Source organism: Alternaria novae-zelandiae, assembly GCF_023758075.1.
Source record: "Alternaria novae-zelandiae strain BMP 2774 chromosome Unknown scaffold_43, whole genome shotgun sequence".
Lineage (NCBI taxonomy): Eukaryota > Fungi > Ascomycota > Dothideomycetes > Pleosporales > Pleosporaceae > Alternaria > Alternaria novae-zelandiae.
In genome coordinates, this window is record NW_026057003.1 from 56,978 (window position 1) to 79,815 (window position 22,838).

At 45.7% G+C, this 22,838-nt stretch overlaps 3 protein-coding genes across 3 annotated transcripts; 1 reads left to right on the top strand and 2 right to left on the bottom strand.

Moving 5' to 3' along the window:
* Positions 1-4,141: 4,141 nt before the first annotated feature.
* J4E88_010887 (uncharacterized protein) lies at positions 4,142-5,236 on the top strand (the record flags this gene model as incomplete). Its single annotated transcript, XM_049404477.1, has 1 exon — positions 4,142-5,236. The coding sequence occupies one exon, from the start codon at positions 4,142-4,144 to the stop codon at positions 5,234-5,236; it is 1,095 nt and encodes a 364-aa protein (XP_049249757.1).
* A 177-nt stretch (positions 5,237-5,413) lies between these two features.
* Positions 5,414-6,088, bottom strand: J4E88_010888 (uncharacterized protein; the record flags this gene model as incomplete). The annotated part of the gene is made up of 3 exons (XM_049404478.1): positions 5,414-5,670; positions 5,730-5,871; positions 6,002-6,088. 3 exons carry the CDS (start codon positions 6,086-6,088, stop codon positions 5,414-5,416), a joined length of 486 nt encoding a protein of 161 aa, XP_049249758.1.
* A 2,228-nt stretch (positions 6,089-8,316) lies between these two features.
* Positions 8,317-11,997, bottom strand: J4E88_010889 (uncharacterized protein; the record flags this gene model as incomplete). Its single annotated transcript, XM_049404479.1, has 1 exon — positions 8,317-11,997. The coding sequence occupies one exon, from the start codon at positions 11,995-11,997 to the stop codon at positions 8,317-8,319; it is 3,681 nt and encodes a 1,226-aa protein (XP_049249759.1).
* Between the last annotated feature and the right edge of the window lie 10,841 nt (positions 11,998-22,838).

The following is a 22,838-nucleotide window of genomic DNA, read 5'->3' on the forward strand; positions in this document are numbered from 1 at the left end:
ATACGTGCTCGCAATGAGTACTGCTTGATGCTCGGAGGTATAATGGTAGGATGAAATCCCTTGTTGACACGACGTTGGCTTTAAGGTCGAACAACGTGGAACCGCCAAGACGCATCGGTCCGCCGTTGACCATGGCTCGTAGCCCAGGCTCGTTGATACGCTCGCAAGTTTCGACGGCTTCTACAGCGGGCCTGGTCTTTTGAAAGTCGACTAGCCCTCTGCATAGGACTGATTGGCTTTGGGATTGACTGACTCTCAAATTGAAATGCACACGAAGATCAACTAATCACACTAGCAAGCTAAAATCTGAATGAAAAACCATCACAGTCTAAAGTTATCTAGAAATCTATACATCTATGATAAAAGAGAGGAGATATCGTCACCGTTCGACCTTCTGCTGCTCTAGCGGTGCGACACTCTAGGCATTAAGCCTCGCCAAACACCACCCACCTATCCGAAATGCACCGTTGCAAAACCGAACCACGGCTTTCACCAACAAGAAATGATGAGCTATCGCATGTGATGTAGATCGCGAACACGCGATACGATAAGAGATCAGGCCTCCCCAACTGCTGCGGACCGATCGTTCGACCAAGTTTCCTTTCTAGCGAAGCGATATATGCAGTACCATACAAGAAAGGTCAGACCGGTCGCAGGTAAAGCGATCATAAGATATAGCCTAAGACCTTGCATTTGCAAATCTTGTTCACCATCTTGAAACCTGAGTATATCGGTGCTCATGAAGGTCTAAGTGATATTAGCTGGGTGCGTATCCGAGGCATGACATCGATCACTTACGGCGATGAAGGTTGCTGGAAGAAAGAATAGGGTCACAGTGGTGATCACTCTCATGGACACAGTCTCTTGCTTCGTCTTCATGGCAAGATCTTGCATCTTCACAGTCATTACCTCCATGCGAGCCGCTGACTCTCGAGATTCTTTTGCGTAGAATTCGCTGGCTTTGGAACTCCGATGCTGCAGGATGCCACTCAACTTTGACATGGTATTAGCATATATAGTCCTGAAACTCGAGTTCATGCGTGCTTACCAAGTTCTTCCGATTAGCCAGGAGGTGTAATAGCGTCTCAATCCGCGACCGCAGCATATGTATGTCTTTCTCCACTCCAACTATGGTTTTGTTGAATCGATGGAGACTGTCTCTGCACTCATCCTTCACATCCTGTGGGAAGTCGGCATGCTTCGCTACTTCGTCATAGTGCAATCTCAATTGCTCAAGGACTTCGGTGTTCAGCTTTAGCCCAAGCATGGCTTCTTGTGCCTTCTCCTCAATATGCTGTATGGCTCGTAGATTGTCGAAGGTGAACGTGTCCGACTTCTTGTCTAACTTACCATCTTGAGATGCAGAGGGGAAGTGTGGTGGTGCCGTTGTGTCGGGAGATGCTACCAATGTCTTCTCATCTCCGGAAGTCTGACGGCTATGAACAGCATTAAAAAGCGATGGCTTTGTCATTAGTCCGCGAAGCTTGTTCACAGCCGATCTCCACGGTTTCGTCTCTGGAAGAGCGCTTTTTCTTGGCGAGGAAGGCCAGAAGCTGCAAGGCTGATTGTTGTTACCTGCCGTTGTTGGCTCGTACGTCTCTGGGCTTTCTTGAAACGTGTTGGACCGGGTCCAGGTGTTTGCTGTCAGAATCGGGCGCAATGTATGAGCTCGTGACAGGCTGAATGGCCCTACGCTGAACCGTGGACTCGTGATCTTTGGCAGCGTAGGCGATGGTAGCGGCGATGGCTGCCTCTCAACTTCATATACTAGTAGTCCTTGTGCCAAAACTGACAACCGATCTTCGAGTGCGTTGATGTACCATCGCCAGTTCTCTCCGGACCAATTGCATATCACAAGATGCGTTTCTAGTGACGCCGCAAACGCAGCGCTACGAGACTTGAGAGGATTGCCGCTCTGTGTTGATTTCTGGGAAACTTCAGTGACGCGTTTCATGATCTCTTTGTTTCCCTTGACGACGATCCAGAGCATTCTGCCACTTTCTACATCGAAAGTGTGATACACAGCACACTGGCGCATGGACCAGGGTATCTCTGGCGTGCTCCTCGTAGATTCCACGGACCTCAGGTTGTAGCAGAAGCGAAGGTCTCTCCCTGAGCGGTCTAATTTGGGTAGCTCGCAAGCCTTGTCGTACGACGCCAAGCGGCACTCTTCTCTCAGTCCACTGAAGTAAAAATCTTGTGCTTCTTCACTCAGTCCAAAAGGGAAGACAAAATCCAGAAACGAAGGAGCAACCTGGTAGATTGTACATAGAAAGCTGAACATCTCATGCGTGATCTTCAATGGCGCCCGGGCATGGCCAGCTGTCAGGAATCTGTCATCCTCAGCTGAGTTTCGCAAGAAAAGCAAAGATTTACCAACATGAAACGACATCTCGGGTCGAAAGCCTCAGGCGTCAGCGACTGTCTACAGCTGAGTATGAGTTCCAGTTCTCGTTGGTTTTTGACGCATGCCGAGTTGAAGCCTTGTCTGGTGTCAGTAACTAGAAGTTGGCCAGTAACAGAGTGCTTACGATTATCTAGTTCACGATAATCGAGGAAGTCCACAGCTACCTTCTCATCTTGAAAGAGGAGCTCGGATTGAGATTGCAGCCGAGCGAAATACCCCACCATGCTATGGCTGAGAGCACGTTGTTGTATGAGATTTTGTGGATAACGTCGGAACTCTTTGCATGATGAAACGTATTGATCCATAGCGATTGCGTCGAAATCTAGCAACTGGGAACTGGAGAGTGCCTCTCTGCGAAGATCGGGTAGATTGAGCTATATACCAGCAGAAATGACCGCAGCACCGAGTTCCCAGTCCGGTGTTGCCCTAGGACATCGCCACGAGATCCTGTCAACCCCGCGGCATACCAGCATGCAGCCCGCCCCCACAAAATCGTGGCCAGCATTTCTCGTCAATCATCCTCCCACCGTCGACGTCCAAGCGCACTTCGCTGATTCTGCCTCAAGGTCAGAATATGTACCAATACTGATCACATAAGAATTCATACCGCATCCAACTTCTTCGGAATTCGGAACTTGTACGTATCATTGATGACCTGCACACTATTTTCAGCACATATCGACACGAATTCCAGGACTTCCTACTTGAATGTGGAAGTCACGCGAACCGTGCAGCTCGCTCAGGTATCTCTCCAAATCTGCCTGATCGAGACGATAGACCGGAAAAGTATCCTCGACATAAGACATTGCGTAGGAGGTAAACAATGGGTGGATGGGAGTGCTAGGGTACGATTGGTACTGAAGTAAAACGGATAGAAAAGGCTATACCGGTGAGGTCTGTGGCATTCCTGAGGTACTCTGTAGGGACCTATGTCCTTCGCGCAACCGCGATTGCCAGATATACCATCAGGCTGGACTGTCCCAGGACGTGAGGCTCTGCTTCACCGAATTCATCGCGAGTCCTCCAGCTTCATGTTGCGAGGCTGTCGGTATCGTTGGGATCGAGCCGACGAATGGCTGAGCTAGGCGAAATTGCTTTGCATTCCGCCATGCATGCACCTGCAACGTGGGAGTTTGAGATGAGGAGTTGTAGTTTTTCAGTGGTCAGACCTGCAATACCGGTGAACTGCAATGACTGCGCCTCGCAGCCTTCATTGCCTAGTGCGCGAGCCCCATTGGCGAGGCTCAATGTAAGCAGCATGAGAGCGGGGACGAGCGCCATTGTGACCTCAGCAGATGTCGGGGCAGACTCTTACATACATGTGAATATATGCATCAGCGGCACATCTCCTCGTTCAGTCGTGTCTGAGACGCATCACATACAGGGTCTGCTGAGGTTCACTGCCTCGACTTCGCCTCCCCAATCGTGGGGGTCCGGACTGGGCCGTGGTATAAGAAAGATGGGCCCAGCATATCGACCAAGATCTCGTGAAATAGTGGACAGAACCAAATACGGGTTGGAATAGTGTCGCTGCAAGGTTGAGATGGACGCAGCCATCTGCGGATGTCTGCTGTGGTACGGGCATGACGGAGTTACGCACATAGGTACCCCGCTAGGAGTCACTGCCCCACCAAAATTTTGATACTGCCCAAACTTTGGCTTGTGAATTGCGCACACTTTCTCTGTTTTGAAGAAGACAATACTCCTTAATTCTCCCTGATTAAGAAGCGCACAATGTCGAAACCAAAAGACCTGCGCAGTCTCATCGACCTCACCAAAACCACACAAGCACTTCTCACACACTACCAGTCCTCTCTCGCACCCACCAAAGATGCCGCGCCAACGTCTGAAACGGAGATAGCAGATCCTCTCGATGTTATCAGAGCCTCGACAAAGCTCCTAAAATCGCATACGACGACGCTCTCACTCCTCCTCATCAACCCGCCCCTCACACCATCGGCGATAATAGCGAAAATAGGCGATGTGACCTCGGGTCCATTGAACAGCATGGTCACTGCGGCTTCGTATATACCACGAGAGGGTCAGAGGGGTGATATCGGAGACATAATGCGCACGGAAGTTAAGGCGCAAGTCCGGAGGCTGCTGGGAACATGGGGAGAAGTCCTCGCCATGATCCTGAAGATGGCAGAGAAAAGACAAAACGCGAAAGGCAAAGACACCGGCCCAACTGAGAGCGAGAAGCAAGAAGTCTTGTCCTCGACTGGTGTGCTATGGGACGTATGCGACGCGCTACTAAAACTATGCGAAGACGGCGTTGTAGGACTCGTGGTCAAGAAAGCGCAAGAGTACCGCGCAGTCCTGTTAGATGCGATTGAGGAGCTAAAAGAATGGGGCGAAGACGTGGAAGACGAGGATGACGAAGCAGAAGGCAGCGACGAGGAAGACGAGATTTTCGGCGCATCGAACAAGATTGGCAAGGACAACAAGGAGCTGAAGGAACTACTGGATACCAGCGTCAAGAAGCTCAAGATGATTGGTATGCTCTACCAAGCACTGATCAAGAGGAGGTTGAAGACGTATCCCGCATCGTCCACGCTCGAACCGACTGCTGCGACGAACGGCACGGTATTGCCACCCTGCAAGAAGCTAGACGCACTCATGAACACCCTCAAGACGATACCCGAGACGGTCGACGACATCGCAGGCGCGTTCTACGACCTGGATGAGGACGAAGCGAAACAGACTCTGGACAAATGCTGTAGTGAGGCAAGCAGCGCAATCGAGCTGGTCAGGCAGAGCTGGGCTGGAGACGACGATGAGTTCACAGCGTGGTCTGGCAAATGGGCGATCGCACTCGAAGCTGCGTGAACAAGGGAATAAAGCCCGACACGATTTCAACATCACCAACCATTTGCGCGCGGCGTCAAGCTTTCAGCGATTCAAGTGAACGATACTGTATCAATTGCGATATACAAGCGATTGTCGCATTACAAATTCCTAATCAACCAACGCGCCCTTCGTATCACTCCTCCAGGTATTCGACATCTACAATCCGAAGACAGCAGCCATACCCATGGCAACAACACCGTAGCTAGCAAGCTTGCCAGCAGCAGCGTTCTCAGTCTGCTCAGCGACACCGGAGCTGGTGGGCGACATGGAGCCGCTCATGGTGGGGGGTCCGCTCATCATGCTGGACATCATTGAGCCGGTCATGGAAGCGCCAGATGAGGGAACGGCAGTGGGGATGTCGGAGAGGGTTACACCGGCGGCGGCGCAGAGGGAGGAGACAGCGGGGGCGAGGCCTAGTAATCGCGTTAGATATGGACGAAGATGATAGGTATGTAGGGTATGCAAAACGTACTGGAGATTTCACTCTGCTCGCATCGCTCAGGTGCGCAAGTGAGGAGCGAGTTCTCAATGGCAGAGCGGCCGCTGGTGCACTGGCAGTTTGTGTCTGTCACACCGCAGTTGGAGCTGGGGAGGGCAGCGACGAAGCAGGGGATCTGTTGGTAGTTGTGTTAGTTAACGATGCTAGATGCGACGTGCCTAGATCGCGATCGTGATCGTCTTCGAGTGGAGGTGTGGGCTCCGAAGTCCGATCCGATCGGGAACAGGAGACGAAGGGCAACATACAGCGCACTGGGGGATACCGCTCAAATCCTGAGCACCAACGAAAGCGAGCGAAGCCGCGACGGCGAGGACGGTAGCCTGGAAACGCATCTTGATTATATGGTATAATATGTAGTGACGATGGTATTCGATATGTGAAAGACGGACTGGAGTGAGGGAATGTCGAAGTGAGATGGAACAGGGTTGAGCGAGAAAAACGATGGGACGGAGAGGGGGTCTATGTACTGAATAAGATTCTGGCAACCAATACCTTGGTCCAAGCCTGCTCCCTAACGAGCAATAGACTCGTGGAGATTAACATTGGAGTTACCCGGTGATCGTCCCCAGGGATTGCCGCGGTTTGTCGCAGAGCCTTGGTATGCAGTTGACTATCTTCCCCAGTACCCCTCCCTGGGCGCTGTTGGTTTCCTCGATCTACTGCGCCTTCGATCGCACCTACGTATTCTAGAGGGGTGTATCTCGTCGAGTTACGAGCGACGGATGCGCAGCGAGAGCTTCGCATAGGTGTGCAATGTGCCTCGGAAGGAGGGTTAGGTTGCAGTTAGAGTTTGGGATGGCGCCGAGCTTGCGGTCCTTTAGCGTTGGCTAAGCGGCATGCTGGCACAGCTGTGGAGATGGATGGTGGGAGGCGGCCTTGCTTTTCTTTGCTCTGCGCAATGCGACGGTGCGATTTCTTGTCGCCGGCCCAATCAGGCGGCCTGCGGAGCTGTGTCAGGGCTGTTTTGGCAGGCCCTGCGCCTGGCAATCCAGACCTTTTTCTCTTGGTTGTGTAGGGATGCTGTACCCGATAGAACACCACAACGGCTTTTGCTGACTTCTCCTCGTTTTGCCCTCTCATATCACGCTTGCTGATAGCCTTGTTAAATTGCTTTTCTGTTTGCACAGCGAACGCTTTGGGGGACATGCGTTCTTCGTGCGGCACCGGATACCGACCCTGCGTTAGACGAAAGTATGTCCCCTTGGCGTGCGGATGGGGAAGATGCCGTCGACGGTTCCAATGGCACGGTGGCGTAGTGCACCGCTACGGTAGACTGGACTTTGGACGTGGAGCTTCCATCATCGAACGCTTAGTCTTTTGCAGTAACATCTTGCGCTCCGCTACTTAAGATTGTATGTACATCATTGAATGTCGACAAGATTGCACGGAATTTGATGCCACTATACCGCTACCAAGAGCGCCGGGTTGTGTTGCTGACGTCCTGGTTCCGACAAAGGAAGGCGACGCGTGAAAATGGGTCGCAAGATGCAGGTACGCGATAAGCGGCATGCGGGCCTTAGATCACTGTCCCCACCGATATCCCCTTTCTCCTTCCACAGCAATTCGATCTCTCCGTCATAGAACCTTCGCTCACAATCCCATTGTTATCTTTCACCCTCTTCTGAGTATCAACGATCAATAGAGCCTCGTCTCGAGCCGAGATTTCGTAGTTTATCTTCCATCGCGACGATCCCAGGTTCTCGAATCAGCGCACGGCCCTTCTCGCGGCATCTGAAACACAGGGCTCGTGAGTCGCTCGCCTATGCACATGGGCAATGTCGTCTCATATTCCTTTTGCATGGTGACAAAATCATGCTTTTCTGCATGTTGCATGTGAAGGTGTCAACGCCGTTGACGCTGCATGCATTCGGCAGCGATGAAACCGGAAACGCGGCACGGTACATGAAAACCAGTCCAAACAACGCCCGCGGGGGTTTCAGACATATTGCGACCGTTGTCCCACGTCCAACAGTCGCCGCTCGCTGCTGAGGTCTGATAGTGATAATGCGATTGGTCTCGATTTAGTGTGCATGTCGAGTGAATTCCTGTGCATAGGATCTGTTGTATGAGGCAATTGATTGTATTCAATACCACGAATTGGTTGACGCGAGTCTGGCAGCACGAGCTGAACCGTGAGCCTATGAAAAGGCTGTAGTGACTAGCAGTACATGAAGACTCCGATAAACATGCAATCCTCCCGAACCTGACTCTTACTGAATGTACTCAAACTTGTGTGATGCTATTGCCAACCTCCAGAAACACCGTGTCCAGCCCGGTGAAGGTTGTAATCTAGCCAGAACCCTATCGTTGATCGTAAAATGAGATCTTTGCAAAGAGAAGTCGCAGTCGCAGAACGGGGAGGTATATTGCTAAGCCGGAAGCCGAAAGAGATTAAGGAAAGAAAAGGCCGTGATCGCAGACACGGCGATCCGTGGACCGAAAGTAGACATACAGAAAAGAAAAGAGATTTCCAAATGTGCCAAAGATTGAAAAAGGATCGCTTTTGATCACGAATGTTGAGGTGCTGACAGAGCAATAGCTCGTATAGCTGAGGTGCTGTTTAGAACATGCCACCCTCCATGGGCTGTTGACCGTTGGCAGGACGTGGAGGTGACCCATTGCGTCCGGTGAAGCCATTTTGAGGCATTGCTGGCGAGGGTCCCATTTGGCTTTGTGCGTCTCCGCGCAGGCTCCTGCCTTCACTAGATGCCTTCCGCAGTCTGCTCTTTGGTTGCTGCGATTGGTTCATCACTGCGTCGGACGAGTTGGTGCGGAGTGGCTCAGCGTAAGGGGCTCGAGGTCCATCCATTCCATGCTGGACAGCAGGATCGTAAGGTGATGGTCCCGTTGGGCTTTGGCTTTGGCTTTCACCACGGCCAAATCCGAAACGTCGCCTCATGGGGTTGATTGGCGGAACAGGGGGAGCGTTGTTTTCCATGCCATTCTTCAAAGAAGCACCAGCTGGGAGGTTGATGGTGTCAATCGAAGACGTTGTGGAAAGGAACACCGGCTCCGAGATCTCCGACTTCGCGATGGACTTCTTTCGTAGCACTCCAGTCTTGGTCAACGGCTGCACGGTACTTGGGTTGAACGCGGCAGCGTTGGGTGTAGTGGGGTTTGAGACAGGAGGGGTGTGGTTGGCGGAGAACGGAGGCACTGGAGATGTTGGGTGCGAGAAGCCATTGCCGTTGGCACTGCTGAAGCCACCTGGTGAAGGCCGGGGTGAAATAGGGATTCCCGGGGAGAATTTTCCCCCAGGAGGCAGACGAGTGTTCTGACCCGGTCCAGCGTTAGTCTGAATAGGGTGCAGATGCTTCGACTCGAAGTAGTTCGCCGCGGCAGTCTTGCTGTTGCTGCGCGATCGCATGCGACCTTGGGAATCCAGCGATGGTCTCTCAGAAGGAAGTGGAGGCGTGGGGTGAGCAGAGTATCCAGGCATTGATGGCATTGTGTTTGCAGGATACGCGCCGCGGGTGCCATCTGCCATAGCCTGGTCCAGGTCATCGCGGTATTGATCATGGCGACTCCGGGAACGGCCTGACGATGTTCCAGAGCTCGAGCGCTCTCGCGTGGAGCTTCTGGTCGATGCCTGTGGAGATCTACCCGATGGACGACCAGTGCGGCTGCTCTCGGTTGCCGATCGTTGGCGATTCTCGTGCTCCCGCTGTGCGTCTTGTTCACTTTGCTGCAATACTCGGGACTGCTTTGGCCGCAGCGCTGGCATATCACCCTGAAGGCCTACGAGCGAGGTGCTGCTGACATTCGCTGAACTTCCTCCAAGAGCAAGCTTCCTTACCGATTTGTTGGAAACATCAACTGTAGCAAAAGATTCACGGCTCGACTTTGCACGGAGCATGTTCAAAGCTGTCTTCAGTCCGTTGGATGGGCCCGCGGGTGCTGGTGCTGGACTTGTTGAACGGCCTTCGGCCTTAGCACGGAGATTCTCCTGTATCAAGCGCTGCCTGTGAGCGAGGTCTCGTTGGAAAGCTTCATGGTCGGCCTCTGTCTCGTTGCTCGCGACACGCTCATGGGCCCTTCGCGGAGTAAGATCCCAGGGAGCTGCAGGGTTTGGTTCGGTTGCGCTCATGATCAGTGGTGTGGCGTTTTGTGCGTTGGCCTGCTCGTCAGAGTTCATCTTGACGAGTTCATCGCGGTAGGGGTTGTCAATGTCGTCCAGATCCCATGGGTTGGAGTGGCTGTATGTTGAGGGAGCTGGGGTAGCCGATTCCGACCCCGGTTGGCGGCGCTGGAAGCCAGACCCTTGTGTATGAATGGCGAGCCCCATAGGTGGGCTCATCATTGGAGGACCTGGCTCACCATAGTTGGAAGAAACATTGCTGACGTTGCGAAGATGCTGCCTGATCATTCCACTCAGTCCGCTGCTCTCAGGACCCAGTGTTGGTGAGTCAACCTCGGTACCGTCCACTTTCACTGTCTCGTCGGGGCGTGGAGACGCCTCTTGGGTAAGAGCAGGGCTGTACGAAGAAGGGCCATTCTGAGAAACCTCTTCCTCTGATGTTGTCCGCGAGCGGAATGCGGGATGCTCGAACATTGAGGGTGCAGGTCCGGTTGCTACGGGGAGATTGTCAAATCGACGAGCAGGCTCTGCCGAGCGCGTGGTCGGCGGCCTGGGAGCTTCATCTTCTGCTTCGCTGGAATCTGGGGAACTGAAGAAGGTGGCTTTGTTGCAATTGTCTGGAGACGCTGCTGGTTGGCGTGGAATGGCTGGGAGGCGCTGGGTCGGTGGCGAAGTCGGTGTACCTGGACCTGCGGTTCTCATCTGACTGGCAGCAGCTTGAAACCTGGAGAAGGCAGAGGGTGCTTTAGCTGGTTCAGCAGTTGATTCAGAGCTTGACCGTTCGTTTGCGTCACTTTCAGCTCGCTTACGCCTTTGCTGCTCTGCACGCTCTCTCAAAGTGGGCTTACGAGGCGGGGACCTCTCGGCCTTTTGAGGTGGTGTTGAGCGCCCTTCGCGGTCCTGCTGCATATGGCGCAAGCGCTCTGCATACTGCTCCTCGCTGAACGCCGCCTTGGGTTTGTTGAAAGCACCCATGGCGGTCGCTTTGCCCCGATCGTTGGGCTGAAGTGCAGCATTGAGGGTATGAGCTTCTTCACTGTCACTGATGACGGGACTTGTCAATGCAGGCGACTGCGGGCGGGCGAGGACGGGGCTCGACGCGCCCGAGGAGTTGTTCCTGCTTATGCCGGGGTATCCAAGCGCATTTGGGCTGTCTGAGCGGAAGGCGGGTGGTCCCCGAGCGAACCGGTCATTCAGGTTGGTGGCAGAACGTGCCTGAGATATGGGAATAGGTGGCGTTGATCGTCCGGTTGGCGCACGTGCGCGTTGTATGGAGTTGAGACGGTTCATAGCTGAGGACTGTTGCTCTTGGATTTGCTGGTCCAGCCCTTGGTCGTAAAGTCTCCGTTTTGTTGTGGACCGGCCTAGATCTGGGGATGTCATCGGGGCACCTGCTGGGGGAAACGCCGGCGAGGAGGCTGATACAGAGTTGGTGCCCTGTGACGCTATCGAAGTCGCGGCTGTAGATGTGCGGGTGTTCAATGTGCCTGAGTTGGTGGATGACGAAGTCTCCCTCTTACGGCTGAGCTCAGTAGGGCTGGACGGCTCAGAGTTCTGGCCGTCTTCATAATCCGACTGCTGCCTCAGCCTGTCCTTCTCCTCTTGTCTGAGCCGTTGGTATGCTGACATATTAACGTCGTCGTCGTAGAGTGTCCGTCCGGTGCCCTTCGCGTTTGTGTTAGAGATCATGTAAATCTTTTGTCGTCCACCGAACAAGACGTTGCCCTCGCCGGGTCTAGCTCTGCTCATAACGCTACCAGAGCCGTCGTCATCTCTACTGCTGTCGAAGGAATTGGTCCGTTCGCTTGCGAAGGGCGGTCGGATGGAGCCATTGAGCGAGGAGACTTCAGCTATATCGGAAAGACCTCCTGGAACGAAGCCGAACTCGTGGAGCCGCGATTGGCGTTTCGGTTGTAGTACACTGTCGTCGCTGGCCTTGCCAATCTTGGAGTCTGGGTCGTCCTGCTCTCTCAACATGCTGAAGCGGGTGGACAGGCCAGGCATGATCAGACTTGTCCGGAAGTCATCTGCTTTAGGCAACGCGAAGTTGAGATCGAACTCTGGTTTGGGCTCTTCCTGACCCTTCTTGCCCTTCTTCGTCTTCTTTGGGGCGGCGGCCGCGTCCTCGGCGCCATCCTTCTTCCTGTTCAACCAGCGGTTCATGATGGTCTGGCAGTTATTAGCAAACGTATAAGTACGCCGCATTGCATCCGGAGTGGGCGAGAGGCAATGGGAGGGCGCCTTGGCAATGGGGATGGGGAGGAGTGTAGTCTTACTGGCGAAAGTGATTAGACTGGATTATAGCGACGACTGTGCGCTGACCAATCTCGACTGGAGCGTCGCTGGGGTGAGCGGGCAGGCGCACTCGAGCGAGGAGTGGGGAAGGTGAGAGCAAGGCGACTCGGGGTGGGAGGAAAGAGCAAACGCGAACATGTAGCGGGGCCAAAAACAACAATGGGGCGGTCACGGGCGGTGTTTTTCGAAAGTGTGTCCTAGGCACAGTGGAAAGTAATGTCGGCAAGAGGCGAAGGAGGGAGCGAGCTGGAGGTGAAAAGGAAGGCGTGCAGCGATTGCAGGCGGGATCGGGCGCGCTCGACTCTGGATGGCTCGGTTGGCGGCAAAAAGTACAAAACAATAGATTATGGCAAAGGTTAAGGAGCGTGTGTAGCTGGCAGCAAACAGGTGAAGGAGTGAATGCACGCGCGCTGCGGAGTGCTGGCGTGGTGGTAGAAAAGAATGCAGAGAGCAGATCTCCCGACCGAAAAGAGGCTTCGAGGAGCGGGTCGACGTGGGTATGCACTCTTTGGGCCTCTGGGGGAGTGACAAGCACTCGCACATGGGACAAGGATCAATTTCCACTAGCCTCATTTCCGCGTCGCGCATGGGCGTCGCGGTGCAGGGAGCAGAGAAGCCATAGAGCGCGGGCCAATATCCGCTCGATAGGCTGACTGAGGTCGGACGGCCAGTTGCAGTATTGCGCCGCTGAGCCCAAACCCGCGCCGTCCCAGGGGATGCGGGCGACTGGCAGCGCGACAGAGTCGACGACGATGCGTCGACGCGATCCAACGGCATTTGCTAGCGCCCTCTGCTGCTTCGCCGCTGCCTCGCAGCTCGTCAGACACGCTCCTTCCGCGTCACACGTCGCTCCTGCCTCGTCACTCGCGTCGCAGAGTCATGCCTTCCTTTTGCAATAACAAACTTTGCCTCCCCCCACAGTCTGAAAACCACGACGCACGACCTTATGATAGCCCTTGGCCCGCCCTTTGCAGCTGCCGCAACGACAAAAAGTATCATGAACACTGCGAGGGACATCGCGCTCCGCTAGCACCCCGCCCAATCAGCGTCCTGCCCTGAGCGGTACCTTGCAGGCGTCGGGAGGGGCTGGTCCATCCCTGCATCCTCGATATCACCGCGCCCGCGACTTGCTTTTCTCGTCGCGCCACGACGCATCGTCAGCTTTGCCTCTCCGCCCGTCAGCGCTGCAGCGTCGACTCCGTCTTCTGCCCAATCACTTACCTCACACATGGGTAGCCAAAGTATGCGGGGAGACGATCCAGAAGTACCAAACGCCCATCGCGTACCTGAAGCCGCTAACCTCGGGACGTACAGTGAAGCGAGCGAATCACTTAGCTCCCTAGTCATGGTCCCGGTGGCCTTTCGCTGTGTTCCCCTGGCCTAACCGCCTGGCGCTGTCATACCTCCCCTTTCCATGTACTACGGTAAGCGCAAAACTATGCTCCAACACTCCAACGTTCCAACATGTCCTCTTGATCGACTCTCGAGGAGCAGGATTCAATTGGTCTTGTGTTCTCGCGATACGGGGTCCGGCCAGACTCGCATCCGGAGACCTGGTCCAACTGTCGTGTCATCTCCCGCGTGGCCGTCTGTCTACCGTCAGGCCGCCCCTGGCAGCTGATCCGAACGGCCATCCTTCCCCTTCTGTTCGGAACGTTGGACTCGCATCGGCAGACTAAATGCCGGCAGAGTGAATTCCTCGCCGTCGGCGAACTGCTAGCAAAAGGATTTGCAGAGCCCTTAGCTTAAAATAATTATATTAATCTTCTTATAACTATATAGCTTTATCTCTTATTTTATCTAAAGAAGTTTATTATTATACTTTAGTTATAGTTATAAAAGTATTTATATTAGTTCTTAAAGTCTTTTAAAGTAACTTCTTACTATAGTTTTATTATTTTCTTTATCTTAAAGATTATATTTTATAAGTAATCTACTTAGTTATATAGTATTTTTTTAACTTTTTTAAAGTATTTAATAGTATTATAAAGCTTAATATAGGCTTTTATATAAGTAAAGTTATATATAAAGTTCTTAAAAGTATAAGTAAAGATAATACTATTAAAGTTATAACTTTAGTAGATATAGAGGAAATTAAGCTAGAAATAATAGATTTAGGTAATTAAAATTGTAATTACTACTCTTATAAGATTAAATAAGAGTAGCGTAATATATATAAGTAAGCGTGTAAAACACTAGTATAAAAGAGAGAAAGTATATAATTAATTTAATAAATACTTAAATACCTATTATAATACACTCTCTAGGTAAGCTATATTGCGCGTAGGTTACTTATTTTTAGCTATGCGCTACTTATATAAGTGTTATATAATTAAGTAAAGCTATACGCGCCTAGGCGCGCGCAATAATAATAAGGCTAGTACCTACTAATATTTTTAGCTTTAACAATTGCTAAAATACTAACTATAAGTACTTTCTAGAAGCTTCTATCTTACTTTAAAGCGCCTACTAGTTGCTATATAAAGCTTTAGTAGCTTATAAGATTATCTCTAAGGTACTCTAGATACTTATAGTACTAGTTACTACTTCTAGTAAGTAGTCTAACTATAAGCTAATAGCCTATTAGTTTATAAGCTATCTAACCTATTAGTAGACGCTTGCTACAGCTATTTATATAGATTCTTTAGCTAATAAGTAGCAAAAATAAGTTTAATAGTGTCTAGTAGCTATAGCTGCTAGCTAAGCTACTTACGTCTACTATAACACTACTACTACTACTACTACTAGAGAGGCCTCTACTTCTTAGAATAAGAAGAAGTAAGCCTTAGGCGTAGTAGTGCGCAAAGAACAAGAGGAAAAGAAGAAGTAGTCTAGGCCCTTTATTAGTGCTCTTTCTCTATTACGTCTACTAAAAGTAATACTTTATATTAGGTGCGTCTAAAGCGCGCTTACTAGTTATAGTAAAGAACTTTGCTTTAACTAAGTAGGTAAGAAGAATATCTAGTATAAGTAGTATAGTTATAGGTACTTATATAACTTTATATAAGTCTTTAAGCTTCTAGACTACTATTTACTTACGCTAACTATTTATAGGCCTAAGATTATAGAGCTAATAGCTCTTAAGTTTATCTACTCTTTCTAGTTTAGAAGTAAGTAAAAATAAAATAAGCTACGTGTAGCTATTAAGTTCTTCTTAAATAAAGAAAGAGTTTATAAAATTAGCGCTTTGCTAATATAAGCTAAGTAGTATAAAGTAGCTTATAGTTATATAGAGGCTAAGGCTAAGGTAGATAACGTAGCTTTAATAGCCTTTAGTAAAGTTAAAAGCTCTAAGTAAGCATCTTCTTTGCTTATACCTCTAGTTTTAACTAGTAAGGCTAAGTAGTTAGAGTATATAGTAGCTTAATAGAAGCTTCTTTACGCTAGCTATATAGAGAGGTAGTAAGCGTCTAGAGAGAAGGTAAGATCTCTTTATCTAGTTATAGAGCGCCTAGAGTAGAGCCTAGTACTACTCTATAAATATATAATTAGACTTACTAACCTTTCTTATACTTATTACTTACCTATAAGCCTTAATTAGTATTCTTATAAGCTACTTATCTTAGATTTAGTTACTTCTTAAAGGCTTTAAACTTCTACTTAGGTAAGTACTTAGTAAGTCTATCTACTAATATATTAATAGTAGACTTATAGAGCACTTTAAAAGAGCTCTTACTATACTTCTAGTAAAGCTATATATTCTAGATATTAATATAGTAGAGCTTAGTAGAGATTCTTTTATTACTCTCTACTATAAGTCTAATAGTCTATTAATTATTATAGAAGATCTACTAGGCGCTAGTAATAAGTAGCTAAAGCTTAGTAAATAAGCGCTTTAAGGCTATAGTCTCTTTAGCAATAGTCTTAAGAGTAAGAAGCTTTGCCTTAGTAGTTAAAGTTATAACTATTAACTAGTAAGTAGCCTACTATATAATTAGGCCTCTAAATAGCGTTATAATAAACTTATAAGAGAAGTAGCGCGTCTTTATATTATCTACAAAGCTTACGTCTCTATAAATCTAGAGCTTCTTATCTAACTTTACCTCTCTACTATATATAATACTCTTATATTATAAGTAGTATAGGTATATAATAAGATACTCTACTACCTTAAAGTAAGCTAGAGAAGAATTAGTTAGAAACTAAGAGAGCTAGAAAACTATATACATAACGTTAGAGCGTATTATAATAGTAGAGTATAATACTAAGCTAATACGCTCTTAATAGGCCTTAATATTCTACTTTAAAGCGTTCTCTTAGTACTTTAGAAGCTTACTAGCTAGTAGAGGTATCTCTAAAAAGTAGCTACTATCTTTAAGACTAAACTTCTTTATAACTTTATTAAGGTAGGTATTATAAAGTAGTAAAATAGTGCTTATAGAGTAATTACGCATAACATGTACCTCTAAGAACTAGTTTACTACTTTCTTATTATTAATTTTATAGGTCTTTTTAATTCTACTAAGTAGCTTAGTTACCTCTAGGTAGTATAACTTAGTAAATATAAGTAGAATATTATCTATATAGAAGAGTATAAAGACGCGTTAAGTAGTGTTATAGTATAAATAAAGCTTTTTCTTACTAGCTTATAAGCTAAGCTTTAAAAGAGTATTTAAGAAGTTATTATACTAGAGAAGAGAGCTCTTACGCATACTATAAAGAGCTTTCTTAAGCTTAGCGTAGTAGCTCTTTCTCTAAAAGCTATCTAGAAGCTTATAGTACACTAGCTTATTGCTACTAACCTTAGCGTTTAAAAAGGCTACTATAATATTAAGCTACTAGATCTCTATATTAAATTTAGTAGTAATAGCTATTACTAGGTAGAAGAATTACGCAGTAAGCGTAGTAGTATAGGTTAAGTAAAGCGTATTCTTAGCCTATATATCTCTATATACTATAAGGCGTGCCTTATACTTTATAAAGTAGCTATTCTTATCTACTTTATACGTAAAGACCTACTTAAGTAGTAGAAGGCGTTCTTTACTACTTATATACTCTACTTTCTTTTAGGTATTAGCTATAAGTAGTGTATTAATCTTCTAACACGCTACTGTCTTAAACTTATCTTTATAGAGATAGTTATAGAGGTACTTCTAAAGCGTTAGAAGCACTAGAAAGTTATTCTAATAGACTTAGCCTTTATTAGGCTTATTTATAATTATAGTAGTAATAATATAATATAGTGTTGCGTGCGCGTAGTCTAATAACTAATTAGAAGCGCTATAGTAGATCTCTAAGTTATTAAGCTACTTAGAGTTAAATAGCAAGGCGTAGACGCCTATACCTTTAAGATTATTATAATTATTATAACTATCTAGGCAACGCTCGCTTCTATATATAGAAGGTCTATAGACTTTTTTTACGTACTTACGCTTAGTAGGTAGTTTTTGTAGATTAGATAGAGAGCTATTAGGTACTTCTTTATTCTAAGAGACGTTTATTACTATAGATAATAGAAGTCTATTACTTTAGAAGTTATCTCTCTACGTACCTAATAAGCTTACTAATCTAGTTACTATAGACTAGTACTTGCTAGAATTAACGCGTCTATTACTAAGCTACTTAGTAATACTTATTATATTAGAAGGCTCTAGTGTAGCTTCTAGTAATAGTAGTTCTATAGCGCGTTTAGTAAGCCTTATACATACTCTCTATGTCTTTTTAGCCTAGAGATCTGCTTATACAAGACCTAACTCTTCTAGATAAGCTTCTAATAGGCTATTAAGTAGCTTATCTATTTAGTTAGATAGTAGCTTACTATTATCTATGTTACCTTGCTAAGAGAGTAATAGAAGCTTATTATAAGCCTCTACTATATTCTTCTACTTATTCTTATAGAGAATATTAACTATAATATAAGTATTCTTCTTAGAAGGCTTCTACTCTCTACTACTATAGAAGAGCTACTTATTAAATATTACGTTACGCGTAGTAAACACTTCTCTTAGTAATAGAACCTATATGTAGTATATATTAGAAGCTTAATAGCCTACTAAATAACTAATATATTCTCTAGGTAGTGTTTTAAAGCTCTTTAGCTTATATCTAGCTACTTTATTCTTATTTAAGAGATAAGCGTAATACTTATAGGCGTATACGCTACTCTAATTAGATTATAGATTAGTAGAAGCTCTTCTTAAAAGCTTAGGCTAATACTATCTAAAGTATTTTATAAACTACTACTCTAACTTTTTATTAGAAGAGTGTAGAGTATAGATATAAGAGGGGCTTCTATTGTAGAGCTAAGTAGTAGTAAGCGCTACCTTTGTCTAGAGGTACTTAGGTAGATTAGCTCTCTCTCTTATCTTAATCTATTTAGTAATAATTTCTTGTCTAGCTCTTTTAGCTACTCTATTAGGCTTATAAGTATAAGAAAAAGTAGGCTCTAGCGTAATACTGTACTCTCTTACCTATGCCTTATAGCGTAAGTTACTATACTATAGATTAGTTAAAGAGTTATTATTAAAGCTAATTCTTATAATAAGTAAGTAATAATAAGTCTAGATAAGCGCTTAAAACTTCTTAAGAGCTTTTATTATCTTCTCTATCTTCTTAGAGAAAAGTAGGTAAAGGTAGACTTTACTACTATACTTATTCTTAATAAGTAGAATCTACTTCTCTTCTAAGCGCTTTTTAGGTATGTTAAAAAGGTTCTACGCAATTCTCTAGAAGAGTTAGAGAGCTTACTCTTTTAGCTAATAAGAGATAACTTACTTTATATAAGTTAGAGCGCAGAACTTACACTATATACGTATAGGCTCTTTAATTCTTACTCTCTAAGCGTTATGTATAAGTACTTTAAGTGCCTTAGAGCCTAAGTGCCTAGCGTAAGTATACTAAAGGTCTTTTAAGTTACTACGCAGCTAAGAAGCAAAGCTAGGCCTAGTTCTAGATATTACGTTTATAATAGAAGCGTTATAAATAGTAATAGGCTTATATTCTATAAACGTAAAGTTTAGCTTACACTATAAAGTAGCTACTATAGTACTTCTTACTAGTAAGCTAGTATAAAGAGTATTATTAAGACCTAGGTACTAAATTCTAGATTAATTAAGGTAAGCTTCTAAGACTATATTAATATAGAAGCGCTCTATAACTATAACGCTAGTAAGTGTAAGATTAACGCGTTTGCTGCTTATAAGCTTAATAAAGCTCTTTAGAACACACGTACTATAACTAAGAATAGAAAAAGCTTATATACCTACTTTAACTATCTTAAGAGTCTTAGCTAGTTTAAAGTCTAATAATAGAGAAAAGTAGTTAACTAAGTAGATAGCTGCTCTATTATTAAGAATAGTGCTAGCTAAGAAAGAGTAAGCGTTATAGTTTATAGTAGAGTAGACACCTAGCGTTAGCTAAAGTATGCCTAGGTTAAGAAGCGTAGTAACTACGCCTCTAGAGTACTTATTATTATTATACAAGCTTTCTAAGAAGCTTAGAATAGAGTATCTCTTACTAATAAGCTTTGCACGCGCCTTTTTAAAGTACTTTATACTTAAGTATTTAATAATTACGTTTTTATTCTCTTATAAGAGCTATTAGAAGCGCTTCTACTTAGCTCTAATAGTAGTAAGCACGTTATAGTATTTTTTAATAGGCTAGTAGTAGGTCTAAGACTCTAGAGCAGCGCAAGAGTAAGTAGTAGACTTAGCCTAGTTTAGTAACTTAGACTTAGCGCTAGCCTTATTAGTAGATAGAGCTTCTCTAATAGAGGCAAAGATTCTATATAACTTAGAGTAAGCTGTCTAATACTATATAAGCGCTAAAAAGAAGATTCTAAGCTAAGAAAATGTAAAGATCTTTACACTAAGCGCCTAAGTAGTAATTATATTACGCTTTATCTAAATTACCTAGTCTATTACTATTCTAGGTATTAGCGTATTAAAAAAGTTATAAGTAGTAAGTGTACTATCTACTTTAGAAAGCTTATACGCCTTTACGCGCATATAGAGCGTATTCTACTTATAGTACTACTACTCTAGATTAGTCTTTGCTAGCTTAGCTTTACCTAAGTAAGTATAGTAGTTCTCTCTAACCTACTTCTTAGTTATATTATTATAAGGCTATAGTTACGTTTTAAGAGACTTTACAATTACGTAAAGAGACTAGTCTTAGCTCTTAGCTAGCTTAATCTATACTAGAAGTAGTAGAAGTAGGTTAATAGTTATATTAACTTACCTCTTAAGCTTTCTAAGCCTACTTTAGGTGCTTACTAAAAAGGTAGATTTAAGCTTCTACACTACTAGTTTCTTATTTTAGAGTGTCTTCTTATTGTGCTTACTAGTTTCTCTCTCTAGGTAGATAGAATAATTAGAAGCTTTAAAAAGGCTATTTCTAGAGAAGAGTATTACTAGGTTAATCTTCTTCTATACTTCTAGAGAGCGCGCGTTAAATTTAAGCTACGTAAACTACTTAGGCTAAGTAAAGCGTTTCTTAAGAATTACGCTACTTATTAGAATAAGTGTTAAGCTTACTAAAAGGCTATAGTTGCTTATAGCTACTTATAGAGAAAGTAGTAAGTAGCGCGTATATTACTAACGTGCTTAGAGATATTAAAAAGAAGCGCTACTATAGGCGTAGGTAGTTAATATAGAGGCACTATAGTAGGCGTATATAGTTAATACGCAAAGAGCTAGTAATAGCTAGTTACCTTACTTATTATAAAGAGAGAAGTTAAATAAAGATTAGAGAAGTGTCTAAATATATTATTTACAGCGTTATTATTACGTAAAAAGAATAAAACCTATACTTTAAAGCGCTAGGCTTATAACTATAGAGAAAATTAAGCTAGAAATAATAGATTTAAGTAATTAAGATTGTAATTACTACTCTTATAAGATTAGATAAGAGTAGTATAATATATATAAGCAAGCGCGTAAAACACTAGTACAAAAGAGAGAAAGTACGTAATTAATCTAATAGGTGCTTAAACACCTGTTGCGATAGTAGAGAATATATTTTATACTTTATTTAATATTAAAAAAAATAAAAATATATTATTTAAAAGCTTACTTATATTAGATACTTAGTAAAAAGTAAGTTTAAGTTATTAAAGAATATAGTAGCTTAGCTTATAGTAGTATATATTAGTATAGTTTAAAATAAAAAGTAGTAAGAAAAATTAGCTTTTTTTAAGTATAAGTTATAGCTAAGTAGCTAAAAATAAAGTTTACTAAAATATATTTTTAACTAATAAGTAACTATCTTATATAACTTTAAAAGACTATAGCATTAGCAAGCCTTAGGCAATAAGGCTAGCCAGCTGTGCTGTAATTTAGTCCTTGCTAAGCTTACTGCAGATACCTGCATTCTCTTCCTGCACACGCAACCGCCACAGTCAGTCCGAGAGCTTCTGCATACTAAGTTCTCAGCAAGTTTCAACCTGGATTCCGAAATGAATAGCCCGGGCTGGACCTAATCGATTGCATCGGTGCCACGAGGTAAGCAAATTGCCCCTCACCCGCCGCCTGCCGTTGTACGCTGAGGATGATCATCTCCAGCCCGTCCGCGAAATTGCTTGTAGGATCGGCGCCACTCCAGCCCTGTGAGACAGCAGTATCTTATTCGCTAACACCGTCCCGTCACACGCGACAGGGACGCGCCCACGGTATTTACATGTATCCTCTTCAGCGCCATGTTGACAGACGCCCACGCGCTGGTACCTTTGCCCACCACCTGATCAGGTTTCAGATCTGGCCCAGGCACCGCCCTGCTAACCGACCCCACGATTGTTTCATGCTTCCGTACACATGTCCGACGAACGCCTCACTGCGGTCCGAGCAGCCATACATACTCTTGCAAACTCCACTACCCAAGCATCATCGCTGCAAACCTGCACTGCCGTTATTATGACAGCGGGTCAGGTTTATCAGGCTGTTGCCTGTCGAATGTAACGACAAACTCCAAAATCTCACCCTTCCGCATTCCTTTGAAAACCTGAACCCTTGACGAGTTCCATATTTACACAAAGTTCGTCTGAGGGGTAAGCAGTATGATCAGTCATCCGGACCTCCAGACCTGCAAGGAACGCTGCAACTCTCGTTGGCGTCGTCGACGTCACCATCATCTTATGTATTCTCCAGTCACGAAAAACCGTCTGCTGCCAAGAAGACGCGCGAAATTGACAATGCAAATTCTGCTCTGGTTCCAAGGCTCCGGCAGCATCTCGCGATCGATCCGTAGATAAATCGAAACTTCGAAAGTATATCCTTGCCGCGGAGACCGAGATGACAAAGCTGTTTAATTTCCGCCGATCATCCGGACAACACCCTTCGCTGAGCGGGGTCTTGGTGTGTCAGTGCGGAGTCCTTGATTGATCACAATCTAAGTAACGCGCTCTTGTGTGTGATAGTCACAGGGCGTGACCGATGGAAAATCGATGCCCAGAGTCCGACGAGAGAGTTTTGGGTTATCCGGATTACAGCAGTCTACTCTATCATCCCTGTGCGGTTGAAAACTTCAAGAAAGAACGATCTCCAAGCTACGTGTATACGCTCCCGACTTCCGCTCTTTGAGCTTGCACACCAACTTCTGCTTCAATTCGCAAATTTCATACAATCACGATACTGACCTCTCGTACGGGTTTACCAAGTTGCTTCACTCGCGGTGACCTGGGATACGGACTGTCCGCGATGTATGAGGATCCCATATTCAGTCATCTTTGTAGCCATCGCTGCCTATCGCGTTCAACGGGAAAGCGCTGCCTCACT